This window comes from Barbus barbus (assembly GCF_936440315.1).
Source record: "Barbus barbus genome assembly, chromosome: 44".
NCBI lineage: Eukaryota > Metazoa > Chordata > Actinopteri > Cypriniformes > Cyprinidae > Barbus > Barbus barbus.
This window is the reverse complement of record NC_136722.1, coordinates 10,794,783-10,822,392: the sequence shown is the minus strand read 5'-3', so window position 1 is coordinate 10,822,392 and position 27,610 is coordinate 10,794,783. Positions and strand designations below refer to the sequence as shown.

General features: G+C 40.0%; 1 protein-coding gene across 3 annotated transcripts in view; it reads right to left on the bottom strand.

Moving 5' to 3' along the window:
* Positions 1 to 27,610, bottom strand: part of LOC306863531 (double-stranded RNA-binding protein Staufen homolog 2) — a 140,838-nt gene that overhangs the window by 26,600 nt on the left and 86,628 nt on the right. For all 3 annotated transcript variants that reach the window (XM_079406919.1, XM_079406918.1, XM_079406920.1), the window contains exon 13: positions 18,828 to 18,941. In XM_079406919.1, the coding sequence (XP_079263045.1) occupies positions 18,828 to 18,941 (114 nt within the window). The remainder of the gene's footprint in view (positions 1 to 18,827; positions 18,942 to 27,610) is intronic.

The window sequence follows — 27,610 nt, the reverse complement described above, 5'->3', positions numbered from 1 at the left end:
CTTTGATTTTTGGTTTCCAAGTTATTCAAAATCATTTTCGCTTCTGGAGAAAATGAATTTTTAGTTCGAGAAATTTACTTCTGTAACGCTGTAAGCATTAAAAATGCATAGCAAAAGTATTTTTAAAAAATACAACATTTTTTTCCAATTAAACTATTTTCCCAGAGTCCCTTAAAAGAATCGTTCACCCAAAAATTTTGTAATCATTTACTCTCCCTCATTACCTTCTAAAACTGGGTAAGTTTCTTTCTTATGTTGAATACAAAAGAAGATATTTTGAAGAATTATGAAGAACCAAACAGTTGTTGGTTCCCATTGACTTCCATAGTAGGGAAAGAAATACTACTGAAGTCAAAGTGGACCCTCGACTGTTTGATTACCAGCATTCTTCAAAATATCGTCTTCCATGTCCAGCATAAGAAAGAAACTCATAAAGGTTTGGAATGACAGGGTGAGTAAATTATGACAAAATTTTATTTTTTTTAAAAGTGTGATAAGAGACAGTTAAAACAGTGTATCAGACATAAAATTGCTCGAAGTCACAACGTAACAGAAGTAGCCTACATTTTTTTTCTTCTGGATTGTGTTGTATATTTGAATGAAGCAGATTATCGAAAAAGAAAACATGTAGGTCGGGGACTCAGTTCTATGCAATGGTTGTTGATTGGATGCTGCGATGCAGGCGTGGCAATCTAAAGTCAAGGCAGATGAACATGAGCATGAAGGGGCGGGGCTTAAACAAACTAAATGATTGGAGAAGTCCTGCATGCATCAACAGGCATTTTCACTGGAAGACTAATTTTAATTTTGATTAAACATTAGCCAAACTTTTTTTTATTTTTATGAAACATGCATGCATGAATTGTTCACAATAACAACTATAACACATTTAGTAAACAGTGAATTTTCATTTAGTGCGGACTTTAAATATTGAGTATATTTGTGTGTGATCTTGTATAAGCCATAACTCATCACCTATCTTTTTCTCACAGTGACAGACTGTCTGGACTGGATGAAAGGTGTGCATATGTGTGTGTACGCATGTAACTGAACCCTGTAACCAGAGAGTGTCTGCAGTCAGACAGCGTTTTACACTCCTCCGTCCCGATACGCAATTCCACACCCCCCATAGCGACCTCAGAGGACGCTTTAACCACTCCATATCCAAACGGGACGCACCAATAAAACGCTCTAATGCATGGTGTAATGAGTGGGGCCCATCCCTGATGGCGTGCAAGATTCCCCATTACTCAAGCATGCAGGGTCCGGACGCCCCCTCTCCATCTGCGTTCCCAGCAAACACGGTGCTTGACGCTGATTACAAAAACGACTGCATCACCCTCCACCCCCAAAATGTCGGCCAATTTGTTGGGGAAAAACTTGACCTTGTTGCCAGGAGAGCGTGCGGCACAATCAGTAGACGTTTCATCATTGAGATGTGTTTACAAAAAACAATACATTCTGGATTGCTTGTATCAAAGGGCCTGGCCACTCGAGGGATCTGACGTACTTCCAATCCTGGCACATTTGGACCCGTGTGCCTTGGACTTGATGAATGTGTAACATGTGCCTGATTGGACTATTAGTTTAAGCGACATGTATTTCAGAGCGTTCGCATGGTGTTCGAGGAAATATAGTGGTATTTTCGTAATGTGATCCTCATCGTTGATGTCACAGGCTCTGATTGCATAAGAGGAGGTGTGCAAATAATGGCATTTCATAGGAAATCCAATAATGTTAACTGCGAGTGAATGCGAGTGCATGCTGAGTGAATTACAGAAATGTTAGTATTTCCTTGGGAAACAAAGAGACAGTATGTCTCATTTTGAAGTTCATTTTTAAAAAATCAACCTTTAATCAACTTCAGAAGGTCAAAGTAAATAATTACATTACCGTTCAAAAGTTTGGATTTAGTAAGATTTTTTTGGAAGAAAATTAATACTTTTTTCAGCAGGGACGCATCAATTTAATCAAACGTGACAGTAAAGACATTTAGAATGTTACAAATGATTTTCTATGCCGTTCTTTTGCATTTTCCATTCATCAAAGAATCTTGAAAAAAAATATGATTGATTAGGATTAATTTTCTACAAAAGTTTTTTTTTTCATCATTCATAATAATCTTGAGCATCAAATCATCATATTATGTGACAGTGAAGACTGGATCAATGACTGCTGAAAATTCAACTTTGCCATCACAGGAATAAATTACATTTAAAAAAATATATTAATATGGAAAAAAGTCATTTTAAATGGTAATATTTCACAATATTACTGCTTAACTGTATTTTTGATCAAATAAATGCAGCCTTGATGAATATAAGAGACATCTATCAAAAACATTTAAAACATCTCACCAACCACAAAAATTATTTTATGTTCCATTCACTTTATAGGAAGTTCACAGCTTTTTCAATCCTGTTAACACACTTTTATAACTAGGTTGCATAGCTAATAATGTCCAAATACAGTTTACAAATACTTTTTTTTTTAATAGTAAACTTAGATATTGTAGTTAAACAAACTTAAAAATAGACAAAATTTCTAGGGGAATACAACAAGGCTTGTTTTGGACTAAAAACTGGTTTGCATATGTGAATAAACAAATTTTCCATTAAAAAAACAGTATTTGTTTGTTTTCATTCCCTTCATGGGAAATCTTACCTTGTGTGAAAAAAAAAAAAAGTACTTTAAGAAAATAATGTAACATATTGAGGAATGTTATTTTTTTTTAACATGAGAAAAATCCTGTGTGAACACAAACTGTGGGACACAAATTAAGTTAAATTACCTTGTTTTTGGTGAAATGTAAATTGTGTTTTGGTTGATTATTGTATGATTATAAGCAATAATATGTACTGACTTTAGCTGGCACTGAGTCAAAAACATTCATGGATAATACATTCCCAGAATGCTTTGTGCAGCACATAGTTCTTTAAATGCCAACGCCACAGGTTACATTTCTTCCTGAAGTCCTGCGACTCCCGTACCAGAAGCTCTTTAAAAGGAGGGGAAAGTCATCAAATTCATTGCGATCTGAGTTTACAGGCACCCTCACACGTTTTTACAACATGGCAAACAGACAGTAAACACCAGGTAATGCAATTTAACACATGATTAGGACGGAGCTAATTAGATCGCAGATAGTAAAACTAAGAGGGGAGCCGTAAAAGACGAACGAAGCGCCTCAAACAAAAGATCCAGCCATTCCTGCAGCTGAGCCCATCAAACCAACAGAGCAGACAAGGTCTTCTCTCCCTATCCGCTTTTGCCTGTCTTCCTTTCTTCTTTGCTCCTATCAGAGGTCAGGGGATTAATGGCGGACCTTGTGGCCTTCTGCAGCCTCTGAAAACATATTCTTGCCCACTGGCTTATAAATCAATGCACTGTCTTTTCATCCTGCAAATCTCATTTCAAAGTCTCATCCCGTTATACTCGCAAGGTTACACGTCTGGACTCCAACGTTACAGGGACTGCATGAAAAAAAGAGGGAATCTCAAGATGTGTGAGAGGAATATATTTACGATGTGCCTACTTTTGATAGGAAGCCTTGATGTTAAGCAGACATCATTTTATTCAAGGTTTACATCCTGTTCTAGAAATCAAGTACTTGTCTGTATGGAGACTGTCTGTATAATGCTGCAGTATTATGAGATGCAGCTACAAATTTGCAATCACACATGATTTATGTTTATCTAAATAATCAAGTAACACCAAGTTTATTCTGTTCAACCCAAAATGAAAATGTTGTCATCATTTACTTGTATCGTGAGTCAAGTCATTTCAGATTTGCTACTTTCTGCTGTGGAATACAAAAGAAGAAATGTTGAAGAATGTTCCTTGCTGCTCTTTTCTCAAGGAATGAGGACTAGGGCTCTCGGGTGTCAAAACGGTAAAAAAGAATACAAAAGTTTCCTAAAAGTGATCCATATGACTCATGCATAATATTCCAAGACCTCTGAAGCCATTTGGCAACTTTATATGAACAAATTTCAATAAAATATAATGTACAGTAGATAAAATTAAAATGTAATCTGCCCCTACACTATTATAGCTTATATAATATAATATATGCAAAAGTCATACACACCACTTTTATGAAAAATAATGTTTAGAATATATTAAAATGGAAAATAATTATTTTACTGCAAAAGTCATATACATCACTTTTTTATTTATTGGTGCTTTGGCTGATTAACTTTCAATATATGGGGAAAAAATGTACGATTTTCTATTCTTGGGAGGCCATACAGGTTTGGGGTCGTTTTTTTCGAAGAAGTATTTTATGCTCAAAAAGCTGCATTTATGTGATCAAAAATACAGTAATTCATTAATGTTGTGAAATATTAAAATCTAATTATTCCTGTGATGGCAAAGCTGAAGTTTCAGTAATCATTACTCCAGTCTTCAGTGTCACATGATCCTTCAGAGATTGTTGATTTGATGCTCAAGAAACATTTCTTCTTATCATTCTCGAATCAAATGTCAAAAGAAAACCATTTATTTGATCATGCATTTAAAAAAAACATTTATATTCTCGCAGATTAAATTTATCGTATATCTGCATATATCAACCTTCGCTTTCGGTTTCTAAAACTGAAAAACAAATGTCATGATGACACTAACAATACCACCAGTTTTGCTGTATGATTTGGCTGTGCTCTCCTCCTGTCTAATCTATGCACATGAGAGTAGAGGAAGATGTGATAGGACCACGCAGAGAGAGTTTCCTCCTCCAATCAGAAAATGCAAAGGGTATATTAATCTGACATATAAAACCTGTCATGCATCTCTGAACACATCCTGCAGCACGTACATTTCTGAAATACCAGCAACAAATGGCTGCCCACATCTCTAATAATAATCTCTCTAAAAAGAAATATTGAAATAAAAGAAAAGTGTTATCTTTATTCACTCACACACATATATGGATCCTGACAACATTAGGGCAACTCATTAAGATCCTTGTCCTAAGACATACCACAACACACACACACACACACAAAGCCTGTTGTTTGCTTTAGCAGCAGGAGTGTGTGACACCTTGGTCGTAATCCACGTTAACCCCTGGTGCACTCGTTGTTCACAGGCGTTTCATGATGTCTGAAAGATGAGAGGGGGTCCCAGACAGACAGAAAAACAATCTCAAATTGCTGCTCTCATTTCCATAAGATAAGTCTGATTAGGCTGCTTATAATTGATTGGGCGACTAATGAACGCCTGCTTAGAAATCCATAATCCTCATCCTCAGTCCTACAGGACAAATGTAGATGTTCTCTCCCCAAAACATGTGGCCGCTCAAGCAGCACAACTGTTTTCAATATTAATAATAATAATAAATGTTTCTCAAGCAGCAAATCAGGATATTAAAATGATTTCTGAACGATCATGTGACACTGGAGTAACGATACTGAAAATTCAGCTTTACCATCACAGGAATAAATTACATGTTTAAATATATTAAATAGAAAACAGTTGTTTTAAACTGTAATAATATTTTATTTTCGTTTTTACTGTATTTTTAATCAAGTATATGAAGCCCCGGTGAGAGATTTATTTCAAAAACAAAAACTTTTTTTTTTTAAAGAAGTGTCTTCTGCTTATCAAGGCTGCATTTAAATACAAATTATAATATTGTGAATTATTATTACAATTTCAAATAACGGTTTTCTGTTTTAATATTTAGTCAAATTTAGTTGTAAAATTTAAATTCATATTTTCTCTTTAAAATATATTTTATTCCTGAGGTGGCAAGCCTTAGTTTTCATCAACCAGTCTTTCAGTGTCACATGAACCTTCATAAATTATTCTAATATACTGACTAATGTTGGAAACTTCTGACACTTTTTCAGGATTCTTTGAGTGATAAAACGTTAAAAAGAACAGCATTTATTCAAAACAGACTGTAGTAATGGCCAACTGAAATTCAGGCTGACCACCACAGGACTAAATTATATTTTAAAGTATATTTAAACAGAAAAATATATCGCTAAAAGCAAATGTATCCTCTCGTGCAGAGACTTTAAACAAGCCGTGACTGAAGCTGTCACTGAAGACACTGAGCGTAAGTAATAGTCTATAATTTGGGGAAGGACATCCCTTAATTACAGGTTGTCAAAAAATCATTTTTCAATGAATAAATCAACACATCTTGGGATAGTGTTTCCTACTACTTACTTGTGGTTAATTACACAACAACGAGTATCATTGTCTTGTATATGCTTACAATTACCCACTGAAAGTTTGCTCTCATGAGAAGCATTCGGCGAATGATTAATGTAGAGCAGCTCTTAACCGCAAGACGCGTGTCACATATCAAGTTAAGAGAGGATCTCAATCCCTGGTTTTTGCACTAAAGCGTAACTAAGAAAGCAGACAAAGGATAGGGTTTGTTTCAGGGAAGAAATCTCCAAATGTCAGTGTTAGTTTGCTCCTGAATGAGTCTTTCGGTGCTGCTGTGAGAAAACTGGAATCAAGAAACTATTTGACTTGGCTGTATGTGAAACCCAGTCATCCCCAATGGCTTGTAAATGTAGTTTAATAAAACTCTCCTTCCTCTCACCTTCAGAACACAGAAGAGTGCTGACTTCTGCAGTTATATAAGGAACCATGAGAAAGGGATTCATATAGGAAAAATCCTTACAAAAGAATAACTTGTGCAGGCATGTCACGATACAATTCTGGTCATAGCTCCTTTCAAAATTCAAAGAAATAATTAAGAGATTATATATTGTATTTAGAAAAGAAGGGCTATTTATAGGGCTATTAAGATTTTTTTAACCAAAAGGAATGATTCACAATAGCTTTATTCACAAAAGAATCATGAAATACTTTAGCAAAGTATTTTTACTCTAAAACTTTTTTTTTTAAACTCATAATTTGTTAACGGCTGAACAACAAATATTAAAAACATATATATATATATATATATATATATATATATATATATACATATATATATATATATATATATATATATATATAATATGGAAATTAATATTTTATTCAGCATGGGTGCTTTAAATTGTTCAAAAGTGACAGTAAAGACAAAAACAAAACATTAATAATAATAATAAAATATCTTGAGCAGCAAATTAGATTTTTTTTATTTTAGAATTTTTTATGAAGAAAATGAATACAAAAAAAATTGTATATGTAATAATAAAAATATATAAATATATTTAAGAATGGTTTAAATTGGCTTCATTTTCTTTGTCGAAATATAATCTCTTTCATTTCTTTCATTTAATTCTGGAGTAAAATATCACCTGGGCATGACAGGTTTTGTGAGATTCACTCGACTATCCATTTCAAAGGAACCACACAGAACTTGGATTAACTGCTCACTCTTCAGTTTGGGCAAACAGTAAATTCACACACCTCCCCAAATAACACTTATCAATGGCCATTGGCAAAACACTGTGCTCCGTTGGCACCAAGGTGCTAATGAACGTAGCACATGAGGGCAAGGATGTGAAAAAACAGCAGCTTCGTGTCAGAAGAGCTCGATGGAGGTGCTGTGGTCTGAAATAATCATTTTACCACCAACACCCATATATGCAATGAACTTGTAGATAAGGCAAACATATGTTCTCAATCTGCTACCAAGCCTTTGTTTTGTTTCGCTCCTCGAAAAATAAACAAAAGCTTTTTAACAAAGATTAACAAACTGAAAATGAAAACCAGTTTTGACGTGAGCTGACAAAATCCAACAAACATTCCTCGCAACTTTGGACTACGGGCATGACAAACTTATTTTGGAACTCAAGAAAAAAAAATTAGATGAATCAACAAAAATCTAAAAAAGGAGCCTTTTGGCATTTAGTGCGTGAGCTCGCTTGGATTCAAGGTTGCATATATGTTTAAATTGAGCATTATTTAAATGGTAATGCCTGAAAAACCTGACACAAATCTGCTCATTTCTTCTTGGTGAATCACAGCCAAACCAACTGAATTATGCTCATTGCACAACTCAACACCAGAGCAAACGTGTGTGAAACTAAACTCAAAGTGAAACTGAGATTAAAATCTTGCGGCTTTGAAAAATTGAGTGGGAAGCACAAATGTGGCACCGTGGGTAGTTAACTCCAATAAGTCTGGCACTTAAGAGTCTGTCAAGGTGCTAATGTTCTATTATCAAACCCTTTGTGTTTGGAGAGGCCTCTTTAGGTATCAACAAGTTGCCCTTAATGTGCAAGTTCATGTTTAGATTAGTGGCCCGAAAATCGTATCCTCTGGCAGGCCGATTCAAAGCTTGTTGAGGGATGGGCATTGGAGGGGGGTCAATGAGGGAAGAAGAAAAGACGTTTCCCTCCCCTTCGCCCTATAATCTCTTGACGCTTCGTTTGAGGTCCCCCGCATTCTAATGCGGCCAACTTTGAAAGTCATTTCCTAAGAAAAACAGATGACAGACATGCGAGGGTGAGTGATGGTGCAATGGAAGGGCTTTGTTTTCTCACCAAAGCCAGCGGCTGCTGGTGCGACGGGCCGTCAGGGGGGTCTCAATGGGACGGTTTGAGACAGCGACGTTCAAAGACAGGCTAATGGGGTCTTGGCGCAGTGTGGGACCGCTTGACAAATGGGTGCTGATCAACCCGCTACCTCCTGCTGAAAGCAGGGGCTCCAAACATGGGGAAAAGTTGCCTCTAAAATGGTGAGCTTTGGGGGACGGAGGGAGGTAAGGGGCTGGTATCACTAAACCGCGACCTTGCGTTATCATTATTTGTTTTCTACCTGACACATCGCGAGCGATGATAAGAGCTGACATTCGACCCGAGCGGCTGATGATGAATGTCCAGAAGCAGAAGAGATGTTAAATGACACTAAACATTTTAAACGAGTCAAAGGGAGACCGAGTCTTCACTAAAAGGAGGGATTAACTAGAATAAAAGTGGAGAAACTATTTAAGTCCTATTTAATTGAATGCTATTGTCATTTATTTAAAAAACGCACCCATCCCAAAATAACAAGCTCATGTGATTCCACACACACGAGTCTTTCAGTGTGACCAGTGTAAGGTCAGTGAAAATCCAGCTGCTTCTATTAGGCAAGAAACGGCAGGAAACGTTCTGGGGGAAACCACATGACAAAGACTCCAACACAATACCAACTCCAAGAACTTCCGGTCTGTTTTTTTAAGCCTTGCAGATTTTGTGTGTATATATGTAGATGCCCACTTTATTCCAATCTATAGGCATTTGCACATAGCAACACTCATGGAATAAGCATAAAAAAGCTCTTATTATTCTACAAGTATTCAATTTCTTGTTATTTTTACCATTACCATACTTTGCGGTTTTTTTGGTATTTACACTACAATTCAAAAATCTGAAGTCAGTAAAAAAAAAAAAAAAATTTTTTTTTTTAATTCAGCAAGGATTAATTAAATTGATCAAAAGTGACCGTAAAGATATTTAAAATGTTACAAAACATCTATATTTCAAATAAATGCCATTCTTTTGAACTTTCTATTCATCAAAGAATCCCGAAAACATAATTCATCATGGTTTCCACAAAAATATTACGCAGCACAACTGTTGTCAACATTGATAATAAGAAGACATTTTTCTTGAGCACCAAATAACATGAACGATTCTGAACAATCATGTTACACTGAAGATTGGAGTAATGCTGCTGTAAATTCAGCTTTGACATTACAGGAATAAATGACATTTTACTATTTAAAGTTATTTTAAATTGCAATAATATTTCACAATATTATTGTTTTACTGTATTTTGATCAAATAAATGCAGCCTTGGTGAATATAAGTGACTTATTTCAAAAGTCGTCACAAAAAAACTTACCAACCCAACTTTTAAACAGTAATGTATATTTTTAGAAGACCTAGCTTTAGTGTATTAGTGCTGAAGTCATTTTAAATTCAATTTATATGAATAAATATGATTATTTTGCAGTAGTGAAACGCACCTCCTGAGTCAAAAATCACTTCCATATTAGAATGTGTTCGATAACCCAATCCATGTCTGTTATCATTTAGCATTGAATGTATCTTAATTTGCCCTAAGCCTTTTTAATATTGTTTGAGCCCATTTTTAACATGAGATCAGCTATAAACATCATAATACTTTGCATAATTTTTTGAAGCATTTTTTAACCTAATGTGAACTTTTCCCTCATCATGCAATTCAATTAACAGGTCTTTGCTTAGTGGACTTTAAAAACACAATCAGCCTTGGAAAAATAATCCTCTTCGAAAAATAATCCTCCAAACAATGTAGATTAGGTAAGACCCTTTTGGTTGTGCTTTTACGTAAACAGATTTCCCTACAGGTGCCGTCGTAGGCGACATAGACATTATGCAAGGCTTAGTCCGTGTCAAAGAGAGAAGACGAGAACAGCTGCCGAGTTGAGTAACATGCCGAGACCCCTGACAGAGGCGGCCTGCTGTACTAACGTCTCCAGCCCTGGGCCGGAGGAGACTTCAAACGGCCCAGCACCCGGCGGGAGATCTTCTGAAGATGGACACAGCAGCCTCTCGGCCATGAATCAGGCCTGTCAATAGCTGCCCATCCTCTCAACAGGTGTCCGAATTGTCACACAATCACTTTCTCCTCGCTTGTCATAATGAAAGAGCCATTTCCCAACAAGTGGAACGCATTCTCACCATGAACGGGCTTCCTGTTGCAAACAAACAAGCACATAATGAAACATACAAGATCCAAGGGCTACAATTAATTGCTCGAGAACAATGTCTCAGTTCTGTTAGGAAGTCAAAGCGAAGATGTTGTGGGACACCAGGAGAAATGGTCTTTACAATTATGTAAAATACTTTCAGAACTTTTGATGCTTCTTATGCTTCCCGCAGACTGAACTCAAACAATCTGACTGAAACTTTAGAGAAACAGTTCAACCCAAAAAGGAAGCTTTATTCCATGGGACACAAAAGAATGTACTTTCTGTTGTAGCTTGTACTATTATGGATGGTGTTTGAAACTTTGGTAGAACTTCACATGTTATTGCCTCCTTAAAGGAATATTTCACCCAAAAATGAAAAATGTGTCATCATTTACTCTTATGTGTATACTTCTTATGTGTATAACCTGTACAAGTTGAACATAAAAGAAGATATTTTGAAGAACCAAACAGATGATGGTTCCCATTGACTCCCATAGTAAGGAAGCTAAATAAATGTAAATGTATTTTCTGAAAAATTTTGTTATTTGTCCATACAATGAAAGTGAATGGGGTTCAACATTGTTTTAAACCTCACCGAATCTCATTGTATCAACAAAAACAGCTGCAATACTGCTTAAAAACATCTTCTGATTTGAGCAAATTAAGGGCAGAAATTTCATTTTGGGTGAAATATCCCTTCTGACAAGGCCAACTCTTGAAACAGTCTGCCAAACGGCTATTATATTTTTTCTATAGGACTAAAAACAGAAAGCAGCCAACCCGTAGTTGAGTTTCGAGAACTTCTGGCCTCTGCCGGTCAGCTCTTAGTTTTCATTTGAGAACTTCAGAAACTGCCAACTTCAGATCTCCCCTGATGTATGAGGTTGCACTATTCCCAGGCCTCAGCTTGCAGGCTGGATGCAAAGGCTCTTGGGAAAAGAGCAGCCAGCTGAGCACAGCGTGCACATGCAGCAGCAGCCAAATTCGCCCTGTCACATTCGATTTCAGGGCCTCCATGTTGTATAAGCAACACCTCGTGCAGGGCTCTGTGAGCTCCCCGCTTTGACATGTTTGTTGCCGCTGTGGGCTGACACTTATGTTACTTCAGCTCTGTAGAACATGGACAATTTAAAGGCCCTAACAAGCCAAAAATGGACACGCCGTTCCTGGAATCAAACACTGGGATCAACCTGCTGGACCAGTTCAAGCTACTTTTGAAGTACTATTTTCACAACCGCACTAACAATGACACAAAAATCGATTAACAGAATCAATTGCACTCAAAAAAGACATTAACCCAAAAAGATGTGCAGCTAAGTATATATTTTGGCCTCCAGTTAGTTCGTTGTTGCTCAAGGCAAGATGAGTGAATGCAAACATATGTTGGGCAGATGGCATTGCGTAGCTGGCACGGGGTCGGTGGGGGCGCTCAGCTGTATATCTAAGACGCCCAGGCCCTCCAGGAATGCACATGGAGGGCCAAGGATCAGGGCAGGAGGGGCGTCAGGCTATGGGGGCTTGAGGCCTTCATCGGCAATGAGAAAGAGCAGGGCCCTGGGCCCTGTGAACTGACAGGCGCTGCAGGAGCCAGGAAAGTGCAGGAGCAACTCTACACAGCTCTCTGCAGGACTCTGTCAATTCTACCAATGAGTACGTGCCAAAAAGTGACCTGGTACTCCTATGGGGAAACATCACACGGCTCACGTCCAATCAAAATCCTGTGAGATATACGATACAAAGTGTACTGTGGCTGGTTTAGGAATGTAAATCAAGAAGACAGATCAATTTTGATGGATTAAGAACATGTTACACACTGATAGGACTCTTCTCTTGTGGACTGATAGTCTTCATTCAGCTTGAATGACAGTATACTGGTAATCTCCAGGAAAGAGTTATCAACAGACCCCATCACATTCCCACTGGCTACACAGTTAGAGAGATAAGACAGTCCATCTGAACATCCCAGCCCACATTCATCGCAAAGCCCATCCGTATACATGTGGGTTGATTCCTCAACCTAGATCACGCATGTCCACCTACCACCTAGTTGTTAATCTTGACAGCACTGTGCTTTGCTTGAAACATTTTACATAGTAACGATTACCATCCAATTATTGTACATAAATGTGTTTTCTCTAGCAGTGGTTTAGCATGTTGGATTCCAATATCTAGTTTACTCTTCGTGATTAGTCCTCAAAATAAAAATTCATAAATAATCATTTAATTTATTATAAAACATAAATATTTTAGTTATATACATTTATAAAATGTATTCCTTATATTTATTTGTAGGCAAAAATAGTGCTGCCTTATGAATGCAAAATGGCAACATATGCCAACAACAGAAATAAAAAAAGATTTTTAACTTAATTTTGATTGATTTTATATGAGACCCCGGACAAAACCAGTCATAAGATGTATATATACTATGAAAGCTGAATAAATAAACTTTCTATTGATGCATGGTTTGTTAGGATCGGACAATATTTGGCCGAGACTCAACTATTTGAAAATCTGGAATCTGAAAAAAATCAAAATATTGAGAAAATTGCCTTTAGCGACTCCAAATAAAGTTCTTAGCAATGTATATAATAAAATTAAGACTAATCAAAACTTAAGTTTTAATATATTTACGGTAGGAAATTTACAAAATATCTTCATGGAACATGATCTTTACTTAATGTCCTAATGATTTTTGGCATAAAAGAAAAATCTATCATTTTGACCCATACAATGTATTTTTGGCTATTGCTACAAATATATCCCAGCGACTTAAGACTGGTTTTGTGCTCCAGGGTCACATACAGATTTTCTAAATCTGAGAAGTTAAGACAAACTCATCAGTTATAGGAAAGACCATTGCGCCAGAGATGATTTTGGTCACAAGTCCTTTCGGACAAAATGTGAAGATGTTTTGTGTTTTGCCTTTGTAGGCCAGAACGGTTTCTTATTTTTGCACATTACAAAACACTGCATCGAAAATGACAACATATTCTGATACTGGGGCATGTTGTCACAAAAGGTCACCATGTGTTTCCTACACAGAAATCTTTCAAAAATAAGCCCACCCCGAGAAATATCCAAGGGAGTAAAAAGTGTGACAACCAGTCCCCGGCTACCACAAACTACACAGTGATAGAGAAAGAGCCCTGCTCTCATTCTTGCTGAAGAGGATTATAGTTAGAAGCATTGACTGCAAACTGTGGGGCAGAGGAGCAACTTGGGCCAAAACGTGTCACAATCCAGAACCACCCTGGGTTCATTGTTGTGACTCCTTTTGTGGCTGGATGCCACTGTACTAAGGAATCTGGAAAAGAAAGGCTCCCTAACAGTCGGTCATGCACCAGTGCTTTTGGCAACAACAAGTCCATGGCCTATATTGCCTTCATTTTGCTCTGACGGCTGTGTCCCCACAACAGAAACCGCTATTACTGGTTATAGAACGAGCTTTATTAGAGAGTGGAGCTTTGAAGGGCAGAACAAAAGAGCGTCCTATGTTTAGATTAGATAATGTAAGCAACCGCTTTTCTGCATGGATGACACTACACAATAAACCACCTCATGAATACTAGCCAGCCCAGATCCTAGGGCTCTTTTTGTTTCATAATTACTGCAAGAGAAATTAAAAAAGAAAACCTAATCAAATGTGGTCTAGTCTGTCACTAAACCACACTTATCATTAACAATGGGGATAATGGCTGTGCGTGTTCCGATTGCCTGAATGCTGAAACTGTGCTAGTAAGTAACTGGCTGCGGATAGTCAGATATATCCAAGGAAACTCTGCAAACAAACAATGCAATAAAATATCTGTGCACAACATGTTCTCCCCAATGAATCTTCATAATGAACACATCTTATTGACAACACACTGCATGATGCTTTTAGATCTGTCAGCACAAATGTGTCAGTCGGTTTGACTTTTTCCCAATATCAGTTTTGTATTCCAAAGCAATCAACGAATCGGCATGGAATGCGGTAACTGGCTTGAAAAGTCGTGGGAAAAAGGTGATGAAATACCAGCCTGCTGAACAAATCATTTCTTTAAAATCATCTGTATCTGGAACTCATTTAACATAACAAATGCGAAGAAACCCAAAACCTTCGGGCACTTAAGTCACACTGACAATGTCTAAATGTCACTGTTTTAGATGCAAAATATCAAACAAAGTGACATCAGCCAACAGTAATTTAAAATGAATACTTTTTCATAATTTGAAACATTTTGTCTAAGTTTTTTTATGTCTTTGAAATACGTCACTTCATTTTACATTTTGTTAAATTAAAAACAGCATACATTAAAGTCCCCCTGTACTGAAAATCAAGTTTTTTATAGGGCTTTTCACACTGTGCTTAACCCCCAGTTATCGTCGTTCTAAACACCGCTTTTAACCCCGGGTAAAGAAACGATTCACACCTGCAATTTGAAAGCGGTGTTAGCGGTGCTAAATTTGTTGTGTGAACGCGGCAACTTTTTTTTTTAATAACTGAAAAGACGTGGAAAAAGCCACGTAAAAAGGTTGCCTGCTGTTTGTTCAATCAGTGACGGTGACACCGCAAATATGCAAATAAGAAAGTTAACCCGGGGTTTAGGAATATACAGTGTGGAACGACTGTTAATGAAAACCCAGGATTAACACGAGCAGTGTGAAACGTGATTACAGATAACCCGGGATTCCAGTTATCTAAGGGTTTAGGATGACCCAGAGTTAACAATTTCAAGTGTGAAAAGCCCTTATGTTGTTTATTTGTCTATGTAGTGTTTTTAATTTGCTCTTAGACAAACCATGTGCGCCAATCCATTAAATCAACACCATTGCTGAGTATTCTCTCCTTAAAACTGTAGTTTCCCAAAGGCTGCTCCAGAAACGCGGTTTGAAACAGCCCTCGGTTTGCTACGTCACAAAATGCAATAACCAATAACATCAAGGGATAGGTTCTGAGCATATCCCTCTCTCCATAGAGATCGCAAAGAGGCAGGAGAAATTTATTTTCACAAGAAAAAACATTTAAATATGTAATTTTGATGATCAAAGATGAGTTTTAAAGGATAACATTTCTGACTACAGGGGCAAGACTTTAAGTGTAAAGATAGATAAAACAATAGATAGAACGATAAATAGACGGGTAGATAAATGGAGGAACAGACATGAATAGATGGATAGACAGATAGATAGAACAAAAGAATGATAGATAGAATGATAGATAGAACAAAAGAACGACAGACGGATGGACGGACAGACAGACAGATAGATGGATAAATAAATAGATAGATAGCAGTGTTAATTTTGGCAGGCATTTTTTATTTAGTCTTAGTCTTTATCTTGAGACAAAAATGCTTAATAGTCTTAGTCACATTTTAGTCATTTGAGTCTTTCATAGTTTTAGTCTAGTTTTAGTCATTTGAGTCTTTCATAGTTTTAGTCGACGAAAAGTCATTGCATTTTTGTCAACTTTTAGCCATTATTTTTAGTCAAACTGCAGTTACCAACATTTATTTTGGTAGCTATTTTATATGTAGTATTCTAACAAAAATAGTCATCAATTCTTCTCTCTTTAGACCAAATCAATTAAGCTTATGAGAAATTTGAATCAAGGATTGAATTTGGAAAAAATTGAATAAATGTTCATTTTTGGTAAATTTTCATTTTCATTTTGAGATACAAATTAAACTCATTTTTCAGATACAGTAGGTTTACTTAACAAGTGTGCATTTATTTAACATCTTTTGTTGGTTAACATTAATGACACATAGGTATTTAATTAGGAATGCTGTCCATTTAAGACGGATGGATGTAATACTGACACACATTGAGTTTTCACCCACCTGTTTACGTTCACTTAAGCCATAACTGACTGTATTTACATGAGATACTCCGACTCTACATGAGAGACATTTGGACTGCTGTGTGTGTATTTGAGCACTGAGAACTGATCGCGCGCTGTATGAGACTGAAGAAGTGGAGCACGCGCGAGAGAGAGCACTTCTGTCAGCGCGATTCCGCCTATTGCACCTTCACTAACTTTAAGTTAATCGACAACAAATTGTGACTCCCAGGAAAAACGGGACGTCTGGTCACCCAATCCCTAACCCTTCAGGTGCTGAGGCCATCGTTTCAGATCGCTAGTTCGCGTCTTGGTAGCCTATCCGTCCACTGCGGCTGCCATACTGAGACTAGATATGCAAACGCACCTTATCCAATGACAGAGAAGCACATTTTGAAAGACAAGACACTTAACTTAGCCTATAGGATATATTTTGAATGTCTGGTAGTCCTCAAATAACATTTTAGTCCCGCCTCGTCTTGTTAACGAAGACACGGCATAAATTTCGTCATAGTTTTTATCATCAGATATTAGTTTTAGCTCGTCAACGTCTCGTCTTAGTCACAGAAAAAAGGTTTGTTGACAAATATTTTTTGTTTGTTGAAATTAGCACTGATAGATAGATAGATAGATAGATAGATAGATAGATAGATAGATAGATAGATAGATAGATAGATAGACAGACAGACAGACAGACAGACAGACAGACAGACAGACAGACAGACAGACAGACAGACAGACAGATGGAACAAAAGAACGATAGATAGATTCTCTGAGACCCAGCTATGGAGTTTTTTCCTCTGTAGTGGACATTCTATTTCAGTGAATTTCTCTGAGACCTCACATGTCACAGTTGTAAGTCTGGATGTCCTGTACAGAGCACATTCAGGGCTTTACAGAGATACTAAATGATTGGAAGTTTCACCATGACCACACTCTCTCCTGGGTCTTTAAAGATGGCTAAATTTAATTTAGTGAAACATTTTACACCCTTATGGAAATATGATTATATTTAGTAATTTTCATTTAAATCTGAATAATTTTCAAATTGTTTGTCATAAAGCAACATCTCAGGAAAATGTTATGGGTTTTCAAATTCAAATATGACTTCCTGTTATGAAACAGGACATCATTTCATACATGTCCACTGTAGAGGACACCAGGACTAAAAGCATGTTTATTATGCATTTTGGGAGACATTACAATTGAATAGGAAAATAAATTATATATCTATTTTGTTATGAAATATTAGATATTATTACGCAAATCTGGTCAATTATTACTCCCATTATGACAATTATTTTTTCAACATGCTGTCCCAACAGCAATCCATTAATATGTAAATTAGATACAGTATAGATACACTGTGTATAAAGGGAAAACCAGTTTATGGAAATTTGTACAGGCATATTGCATAAAACAAAATGGTATATCAAATCATTTTGTTATATATTTTATAACATAGTTGAGAATCATCCTTAAAGTTTAGAAGAAAAAAATCCTGAAACCTAAAAATGTATTGGTGATTTAAAAAAAAAACCCATTGTTTTAGCCTTTTTGATGTATTCATGCCATTTTATTTTTAGAAAAGCTTAGTCCTAGTGTCCTTTACAGAGGACATAGAATAAAACATGAATAAAATTATATTTTTCAAAAATGTTAATTTTCCATTTTTTTCTAATGCTCTAAACAATGTAATGACATGAAAAAATACTAAATTCACAAAGCTTTTTTGGGGGGGGTCTCAGGAGGAGATAGAACAAAAGAACGATAGATAGAACGATAGATAGATAGAACAAAAGAACGATAGATAGATAGATAGATAGATAGATAGATAGATAGATAGATAGATAGATAGATAGATAGATAGATAGATAGATAGATAGATAGATAGATAGATAGATAGATAGATAGATAGATAGATAGATAGATAGATAGAACAAAAGAACGATGGATGGATGGATGGATGGATGGATGGATGGATGGATGGATGGATGGATGGATGGATGGAACAAAAGAACGATTGACGGAAGGATGGACGGACAGACAGACAGACAGATAGAACAAAAGAACGATAGATAGAACGATAGACAGATAGATAGAACAAAAGAACGATTGACGGACAGACAGACAGACAGACAGACAGACAGACAGACAGACAGACAGACAGACAGACAGACAGACAGATAGATAGACAGATAGATAGATAGATAGATAGATAGATAGATAGATAGATAGATAGATAGATAGATAGATAGATAGATAGATAGATAGATAGATAGATAGATAGATAGATAGATAGATAGATAGAACAAAAGAACGATTGACGGAACGATTGACGGACAGATAGATAGATAGACGGATAACCTGGTCATGGCTAGCTGGAATGGAGCTCCCAATGCCGTGGAAGGTCATCTGCACAGGTGAGAGGGTCAGGTAGGTCATAAACTCTTTGTCAGTTTGCCGATCTGAGTACTGCACCTGCATGAGACGAGAGACGGAGGGAAGGGAGTATTAAATATGTGATGCAAATTACAGCATGTACTGCACTGCGGTTCTGACCTTGGAAAACATTTTGTGGGAAAAGTACAAACTGGATTCTCAGACTTGGCTGGTAGTTTGCGCTCACTTTTACTCGATAACAGCAGTGGTTTTTGATTTTGATCTTCATCCTCATGAATGGTTCACAATCTATGCTTTCTCAAGCGCTCGGATGGCGAGTGATAGAGTTATTTAGAGGCGAGCTCTGGCCCCGTTTGGGGTTTCTGAGAACACCTCTGCACGTCAAACTCCACTCAGCAACACCCAAAGGATTGTGTGTGTGTGTGTGTGTGTGTGTGCAAGGATTTTGGACACTATGCTGGGCCACTTTGATCATGTTATGCCTGACCTATATACATATCCAGGCCATTTTAAAGACTTTTATACTTGCAGAACATACAGAAACTGCTTTTTCAATTTATTACTTTAGATTTTTTTTTTTTTTTGAAATTCATTTTTGCTAGTGTTTTTGGTTTAATAAATAGTGACTGAAACTGAATTTTAGGATGAACTGTTTCTAAAAACACTGAGAAAATTCAGTGGATACAGATCTATATTTCTGATCATAGAGACTTGGGAAAAGTGTGAGTTGTTCCATGGGAAAAATGTCTGTACAGCTGGTTACAATGTGTGAAAGCCTGCTTCCAGAGAACTTCTTAGCACAAGAAATGTCTTGGACTAAATGCTGATCATATATTTAAAATAAATAATTGTTACTGCATAAAACTGAGAATCCTGAAGAGAAGAGAAACAGATGAATGAGTGCAACAGAAGACTGAAGGAATCTCACTTCATGAACGTGTGTTTATGCTCAGTCTCCAAGTGGCCTGATGGGCCAGATCCACGGGGCATTCCGCTGTGAAGTGTGTTTTAAAGACAATGTTAACAACATGGTTTGCAAGAAGCACAATGTGTGACTGGCGTTTACAGCTCCAGGAAACAGGAACTCTGACATATACAAACATCTTGCGTCTGGTGAAGAGAAGAAATAAATGCCTCCGCTGACTTGGTTAATATTTCTATTATATTCTAACAGATCATGTTCTTCATGTTATTATAGGAATCCCATTTTAAAACTTTAATTTGTCAAGTAAAAATAGTGTGATTAAAAAAAATTATCACATTAAATGTAATTTTTTTTTTCAATTGATTAATTTTTCTCAGCAAATATTGAAAAATGCAATTAATTGCATTTGATTAACTGATTTGATTACAGTTTTTAACCAATTAACAGCCCTATTTTATAATTATAATAACCCTCTTAATATAATGAAATATAATAACTAAATTAATGAAACATAATAAAAATATGTAATATAAAACTGTATAATATAAAAAAAATATATAAAATAGGTATATTATTAGTTATATATAATTATGCCTTTTTGTATGGCATATTAAAAAATTAACTAAATATAAAAATATTAAAAATAAAATATCTACAAATATTTTATATAAATATAAAATAAAATTATATAAATAAATCCAGTTCCATTGATTATAACTCTGATTATAGACTAGTGTTTATATACTAGTTTTTCTCAGTTTTAAATACTGTAAAACTATTATAGTTATTATATCATATCACATTATATTAACTATTCAACATATATACACACACACATATATTCATTTTAAATACTGTTAAATTATATATATTATACTACTTTATATTAAGTACTCAAATATGTACATAACTTTTTTCATTTATATGTATATGTGTGTATATATATATATATATATATATATATATATATATATATATATACACATATACATATAAAACATTACATTATATTATTATAAAAAAACAACACACTCCACCTGGGACAGATGAAATTCATTTATCCGTTCGCAATGCTGGGTTTGATTTAAAACTTTTCCTAATGCATTTAATTGTGGTGGAGTATCGTCACTTTGAGCAAATAACTGTGGGCCACCATCAAGCTTAAGACACCCAGATCAGTGCCAGCTTCCTGTCAGTCTCAAGATTCATCTCCCTGACAAACTTTGTTTTCAAAGTTCGCTCCTCGCACAAATACGCCACAGCGATACAGCTGGGCCCCATCAGAACGAGGCAAAAATCAGACCATAAGGGATTAGCACGTCTAGCATGTGTTTGCTAATGAAAATCCCAGCATAAACACCAGCTCCAGGAACAGGGGAAAGGGCAAGAGGGACAGAAACAAACCATCCTTTCTTTGATGCTTGGACAGGAGATGCGTTTGATGTCGACTGTGTATAAGACGGAGATGTGCAGTGGAAAAGGAGCCAAATCAAGCGTAGGACTCTGCCAGTGCTATTTGAAGTGCTTTTTACACAGAGTACGGGGGTTAAGAAAAACAAAAAAGACTAAACTGCATCATGAGGCAGATCTTTTGGCACAGATGTTCAAAACATACATCATCTGATAGTTTTTATTTTCATTAAAGTGGGATTTGCTACATGGCAAGGAAGAAAATTAAAACAAAATGGAGTAACATCTTGCCTTTGACTTAAGCACATGGACCAGTGATTCTTATCAGGATGATATTGCTGGCGGATTTAACACATGAGTACATCTGATAACATCATATTGCAATTACATATGCACTAAACCAGCAGTTCGAGTCATAACATGTCTCTGTTTATGATACGTCTAGCTTCAGCATGTGTATTTAATGCTCTCCTGAACAACTGGGTTGAACATTTCTACACAGAAAAGGAGGGAAATGTCTAAAAATAAATAACTACACCTAAAAACAAAGGTTCTAAAAAAGTAATTTTTGCAGCAACGCATGACGAACCTACGGTGGCCCAGTAGTGCACAACACATTGAAATCTCCACAACAACGAAATCGCCACAACACAACGCATACGACTAATTTAGTTGTGTTGTGGTAATTTTGCTGTATTGTGGCTTGTTTCCGTTGTGTTCTGCTCATTTTTGACGTGTTGCGGCTTGTTTCCGTTGTGATAATTTTGTTGTGTTACGGCTTGTTTCCGTTGTGATAATTTTGTTGTGTTGTGGCTTGTTTCTTTCGTGTTGTGCTAATGTTATTGTGTTGCGGCTTGCTTCCAATGTTTTCTGCTAATTTTCGCCATGTTGCGGCTTGATTCCGTTGTGTTGTGACTCGTTTCCATTGTGTTGTGACTTGTTTCCGTTGTGTTGTGACTTGTTTCCGTTGTGTTACTGCTCGTTTCTGTTGTGTTGTGCTAATTTCGTTGTGTTGCTGCTGCTTTCCATTGTGTTGTGCTAATTTCGTTGTGTTGTGGCTTGTTTGCGTTGGGTTAATTTTGTTGTGTTGTGGCTTGTTTTAGTTGTGTTGTGCTAATTTCATTATTTAGATTTTTATTTTGCTTGTTTCTATTGTGTTGCTGCTTGTTTCGGTTGTGTCGCAGTTTGTTTCCATTGTGTTGCAGCTAATTTTGTTGTGCTGCAGCTTTTTTCTGTTGTGTTGCGGCTTGTTTCCGGTGTGTTGCAGCTTGTTTCTGTTGTGTTTTAGTTTGTTTCCGTTGTGTTGCAGCTAATTTCATTATGCTGTAGCTTGTTTCTGTTGTGTTGCGGCTTGTTTCTGTTGTGTTTTAGTTTGTTTCTGTTGTGTTGCAGCTAATTTCATTGTGCTGCAGCTTGTTTCTGTTGTGTTGCGGCTTGTTTCTGTTGTGTGGCGGTTTGTTTCTGTTGTGTTGCAGCTAATTTCATTGTGCTGCAGCTTGTTTCTGTTGTGTTGTGGCTTGTTTCTGTTGTGTGGCGGTTTGTTTCTGTTGTGTTGCAGCTAATTTCATTGTGCTGCAGCTTGTTTCTGTTGTGTTGCAGTTTGTTTCTGTTGTGTTGCAGCTAATTTCCTTGTGCTGCAGCTTGTTTCTGTTGTGTGGTGGTTTGTTTCTGTTGTGTTGCAGCTAATTTCATTGTGCTGCAGCTTGTTTCTGTTGTGTTGCGGTTTGTTTCTGTTGTGTTGCAGCTAATTTCATTGTGCTGCAGCTTGTTTCTGTTGTGTTGCGGTTTGTTTCCGTTGTGTTGCAGCTTGTTTCTGTTGTGTTGCGGCTTGTTTCCGTTGTGTTGCAGCTTGTTTCTGTTGTGTTGCGGCTTGTTTCCGTTGTGTTGCAGCTTGTTTCTGTTGTGTTGCGGCTTGTTTCCGTTGTGTTTTAGTTCCCTTCCAGGAACTTCGAGCTGCGTCGAAACGCATATGGGAACGCCTTCAGCGTGACCAGGCTCTGAATATGATGTGTAATCAGTCAAACAAGGGCGAGGCGTCATGGGCGGGGTGACGTCACGACCAGGAAGCATATAAGCACGTGCGGCGGAGCCGGCTTCAGCTTTTTGTCATTCAGCGAAGCGCTCTGTGTGTGTCAGTCTTATTTACTGTTGTTTGTCCTAGTTTTAAGTGGAAAGCATTCAGTATCATGCCAAAGCCAAGGGCAAGCTCAGGGGTGAAGCTTTCAGACCACGTTTTGAGTCATGTGTGCATCCTTGCCCTCGCTATAATCACGAGCGAGGACACACACGATTTTTGCGTGGTCTGCCTGGGTGCGGAGCACGCAGAATCGGTCTCCGCACCCGGAGGGCTCTCTTTGAGAAGGGAGCCTTCGCGAGCTCCCCACGCGGTGCCGGTCCCGCTGCTGCCGAGGCAGAGCGGCGGTGCACTCGTGGGGCTCGCAGGCTGATCTGGCTGGCGAGTGTGAGACGGGCATGTCCTTATCTCCTCCCGTATCCGCCAGATCTGGCGCCCCGTCTCTCGGTGTGGAAGCTGTCTCTTCCCCCGAGACGAGGACTCAATGCTTCGTCTCTCTTCCTCTGAGGAGGTTGATGTGACGAGCGTTCACGAGGTTTCGCCGCCTCTGTCACCCCAATATGATATAACTATGAGCTTTGTAAGCTGCAGTGTTTGCACAAGCATAAAATGAATAAAGCCGGTCCCGCTTCTGCCTTTAAATCAGAGAGAAAAAAAGGCAGAGCGGCGGCTGCGCTCGCGGGGCTTGCAGAGAGAAAAAAAAAAGAGAAAAAGGCTGATCTGGCTGGCGAGAGTCAGACGGGCATGTCCCTATCTCCTCCCGCGCCTGATCTGGCGCCCCGTCTCTCGGTTCGGAAGCAGTCTCTTCCCCCGAGACGAGGGCTTGACGCTGCGTCCTCCGAGGAGGTTGATGTGACGAGCGTTGACGAGGTTTCGCCGCCTCTCTCGCCCCAGAGAGCTACTTCTACACAGGAGCCTTCCGTTTTCCCCGATCTCCTCACCGAGGTGTCGAGATCGCGGGTGAAATCTTTTCGTCCCGGCCATTCGTTCCCGCGGGAACTGAATGAGCGCGGGTATGCGGCGATGCCGCGGGTTGAACAGACGCTTGCGAGCTATCTGTCTCCCTCTACGGCATCGCCTTTGAAGGCTCCTGCTCTGCTTACAACATCTTTGGTGGGCAGAGGGTATGCGCGCTCTCTAAACTCAGGTGGCTGCTGGGCGGGCGCAGCCTCCTCTGCATACCAGCTCCTCGTGCAAAAGGTCCTGACGGGCGAGCCCCAGGACCGCGGAGGGCGACCCCTACTGGGGTGGAGTGGCTTGCACCACGGCACTCGGTGACCACTTCACCTCGGTGCCCTCCAGGGACTTGTCTGCTGACCCTGCCGCTGTTCCAGGGCACAGCCGGTCCCAGCGAGTATATTTCTCAGGTTTGTCCGCCCGGCAGCGCGGAGCCGAGAAACTCACCTCAGCCGCCAGATTACGCGTCTCATTCCGGTGCGCCGCATCGAGACAGCGGTCTGGCCGCTTCTCTGAACCCAGAGGTCAGTCTCGAGAGACTGATTCCCTTAGAAGATCATTGGGCAGCGAGCTGCCGAATGTGTCTCTTTGGGTCCTGCCTTGCAGGGTCTGGTTCGTTCAGAGGTCCTGACGGGTGAGCCCCAGGACTACGGAGGACGACCCCTACTGGGGTGGAGCGGCTTACACCGCGGCACTCGGTGACCGTCTCCCCTCGGTGCCCTCCAGGGACTTGTCTGCTGACCCTGCCGCTGTTCCAGGGCACAGCCGGTCCCAGCGAGTATATTTCTCAGGTTTGTCCGCCCGGCAGCGCGGAGCCGAGAAACTCGCCCCAGCAGCCAGGCCACGTGCCTCCTTCCGGTGCGCCACTTCGAGACAGCGGTCTGGCTGCACCAGAGGTTAGTCTTGAGAGACTGATTCCCTTAGTAGAGCATTTGACAGCCTGGCAGCGGCTGCCGAATGTGTCTCCTTGGGTCCTGCAGACCGTAGCGAGAGGCTATCGTATTCAGTTCGGCGGGCCACCCCCGCCGTTCTGCGGGGTTGTTATGACTGCGGTCCGCCCCGGGCAGGCTCTGGTTTTGGAACAGGAAGTTGGTACTCTGCTGAGGAAGGAAGCCATCGAGTTGGTTCCTCCTCACGAGACCCAGTCCGGTTTCTACAGCCGGTACTTCATTGTTCCGAAGAAGGATGGAGGGCTGATGCCCATACTGGATCTGCGTCTACTGAACCGCTCAGTCAGAAAGCTGAAGTTCAGGATGCTTACTATCAAGCAGGTCGTGACTCAAATCAGGTCCGAGGACTGGTTTGTCACGATAGATCTCAAAGACGCATATTTCCATGTTTCCATCCTTCCTTCTCACAGGAAGTTCCTGAGGTTCGCCTTTGGGGGCAAAGCGTACCAATATCGGGTTCTTCCCTTCGGCCTAGCACTTTCACCCCGCACTTTCACCAAGTGTGTGGATGCGGCACTGGCCCCGTTGCGGCTTCAGGGCATCCGCATACTCAATTATATCGACGATTGGTTGATCCTCGCTCAATCAGAGCGGTTGGCGGTTCGGCATCGAGATGTCGTTCTCGCCCACATGAAAGAACTGGGGTTGAGACTGAACGCCAAGAAAAGTGTGCTTTCTCCGGTTCTGAGAATCACTTATCTAGGCGTGGTGTGGGATTCGACCACGATGCAGGCACGATTGTCCCCTGCTCGGATCGAGTCGATCCTTACTACAGTCAGGAGAGTGCGAGAAGGCCAGTCACTCACTGTCAAGCAGTTTCAGAGACTGCTGGGGCTCATGGCAGCTGCGTCCAGCGTGATACCTTCTGGCCTGCTGTACATGAGACCCCTACAGTGGTGGCTCAAGACCAAGGGGGTCTCCCTGAGGGGAAACTCACTCCGCGCTGTCAAAGTGTCACGCCGTTGTGTCCGTGCCTTCGACATGTGGAGGAATCCTTGGTTCTTGTCCCAGGGCCCGGTGTTGGGAGCTCCTTGTCGCCGCGTCTCGCTAGCGACGGACGCTTCCCTCACCGGTTGGGGTGCGGTCATGAGTGGCCACCCTGCCCGCAGTCTGTGGAGAGGTCGCCACCTGACGTGGCATATCAATCGGCTAGAGATGTTAGCGGTGTTCCGTGCACTCAAGCACTTCCTCCCAGACCTGAGAGATCACCACGTGCTGGTGCGCACCGACAGCACGGCAGTGGTCTCTTACATCAACCACCAAGGAGGTCTGCGGTCGCGCCCCTTGTACAAGCTGGCACACCAGATCCTTGTGTGGTCCCAGGACAAGCTCTTATCTCTGAGAGCTATGCACATACCTGGGCATCTCAATGTGGGAGCAGACATCCTGTCGAGGCAGGGGCTGAGGCCCGGGGAATGGAGGCTTCACCCCGAGGTGGTGAAGCAGATTTGGGGTATTTTCGGCCAGGCCCAGGTGGACCTCTTTGCGACTCAAGAGTCAGCACAATGTCCTCTCTGGTTCTCGCTGACCCCTCCAGCTCCTCTGGGACTGGACGCTATGGTACAGACGTGGCCGAGGCTCCATCTGTACGCCTTCCCCCCGATCGCTCTGCTCCCTGGAGTTCTGGCGAGAGTGTGCCGGGACGAGGTCAGTCTACTGTTAGTAGCACCGTTCTGGCCGGGCCGAGTATGGTTCTCGGACCTGATATCTCTCCTCGACGGCACTCCGTGGGAAGTGCCCGTCAGGAGGAACCTCCTCTCACAGGCCGGGGGCACCGAGGTGCACCCTCGCCCGGAGTGATGGAAGCTGTTGGTGTGACCCCTGAGGGGGCACAGCTCATAGCTTCCGGTCTGTCAACCGAGGTTGTCGAGACCATCCTCCAATCCAGAGCTCCCTCTACGAGGAAACTGTACACCTTGAAGTGGAGGCTCTTCACTTCTTGGTGCGGGGACCGCCAGCTCGACCCAGTCAACTGCCCCGTTGGTGCAGTACTGGAGTTCCTGCAGGCCCGTTTCTCCGCAGGGGTAACCCATTACACTGTTAAGGTCTACGTGGCAGCTATTTCGTCATACCACGCCCTTACCGGTGGCCAGTCAGTGGGTAGACACTGGTTACATGTTTCCTCCGCGGTGCGTTGAGGCTGAGGCCTCCGGTACGATCTCGTCCCTACGTGGGATCTGGCTGTGGTTCTGGAGGCTCTGTGCAATGCACCTTTCGAGCCCATTCAGGAGATAACTGAGAGACTCCTCACTATCAAGACCGTTTTCTTATTGGCTATCACCTCTCTGAGGAGGGTGAGTGACCTTCAGGCCCTGACTACGGGCTCTATTCACTTTGCGCCCGGTTCGGCAAAAGTATTCCTCTACCCCCGCGTGGGGTATGTTCCGAAGGTCCCATCGGTCGTTCCACAGCCGGTCGTACTGCAGGCCTT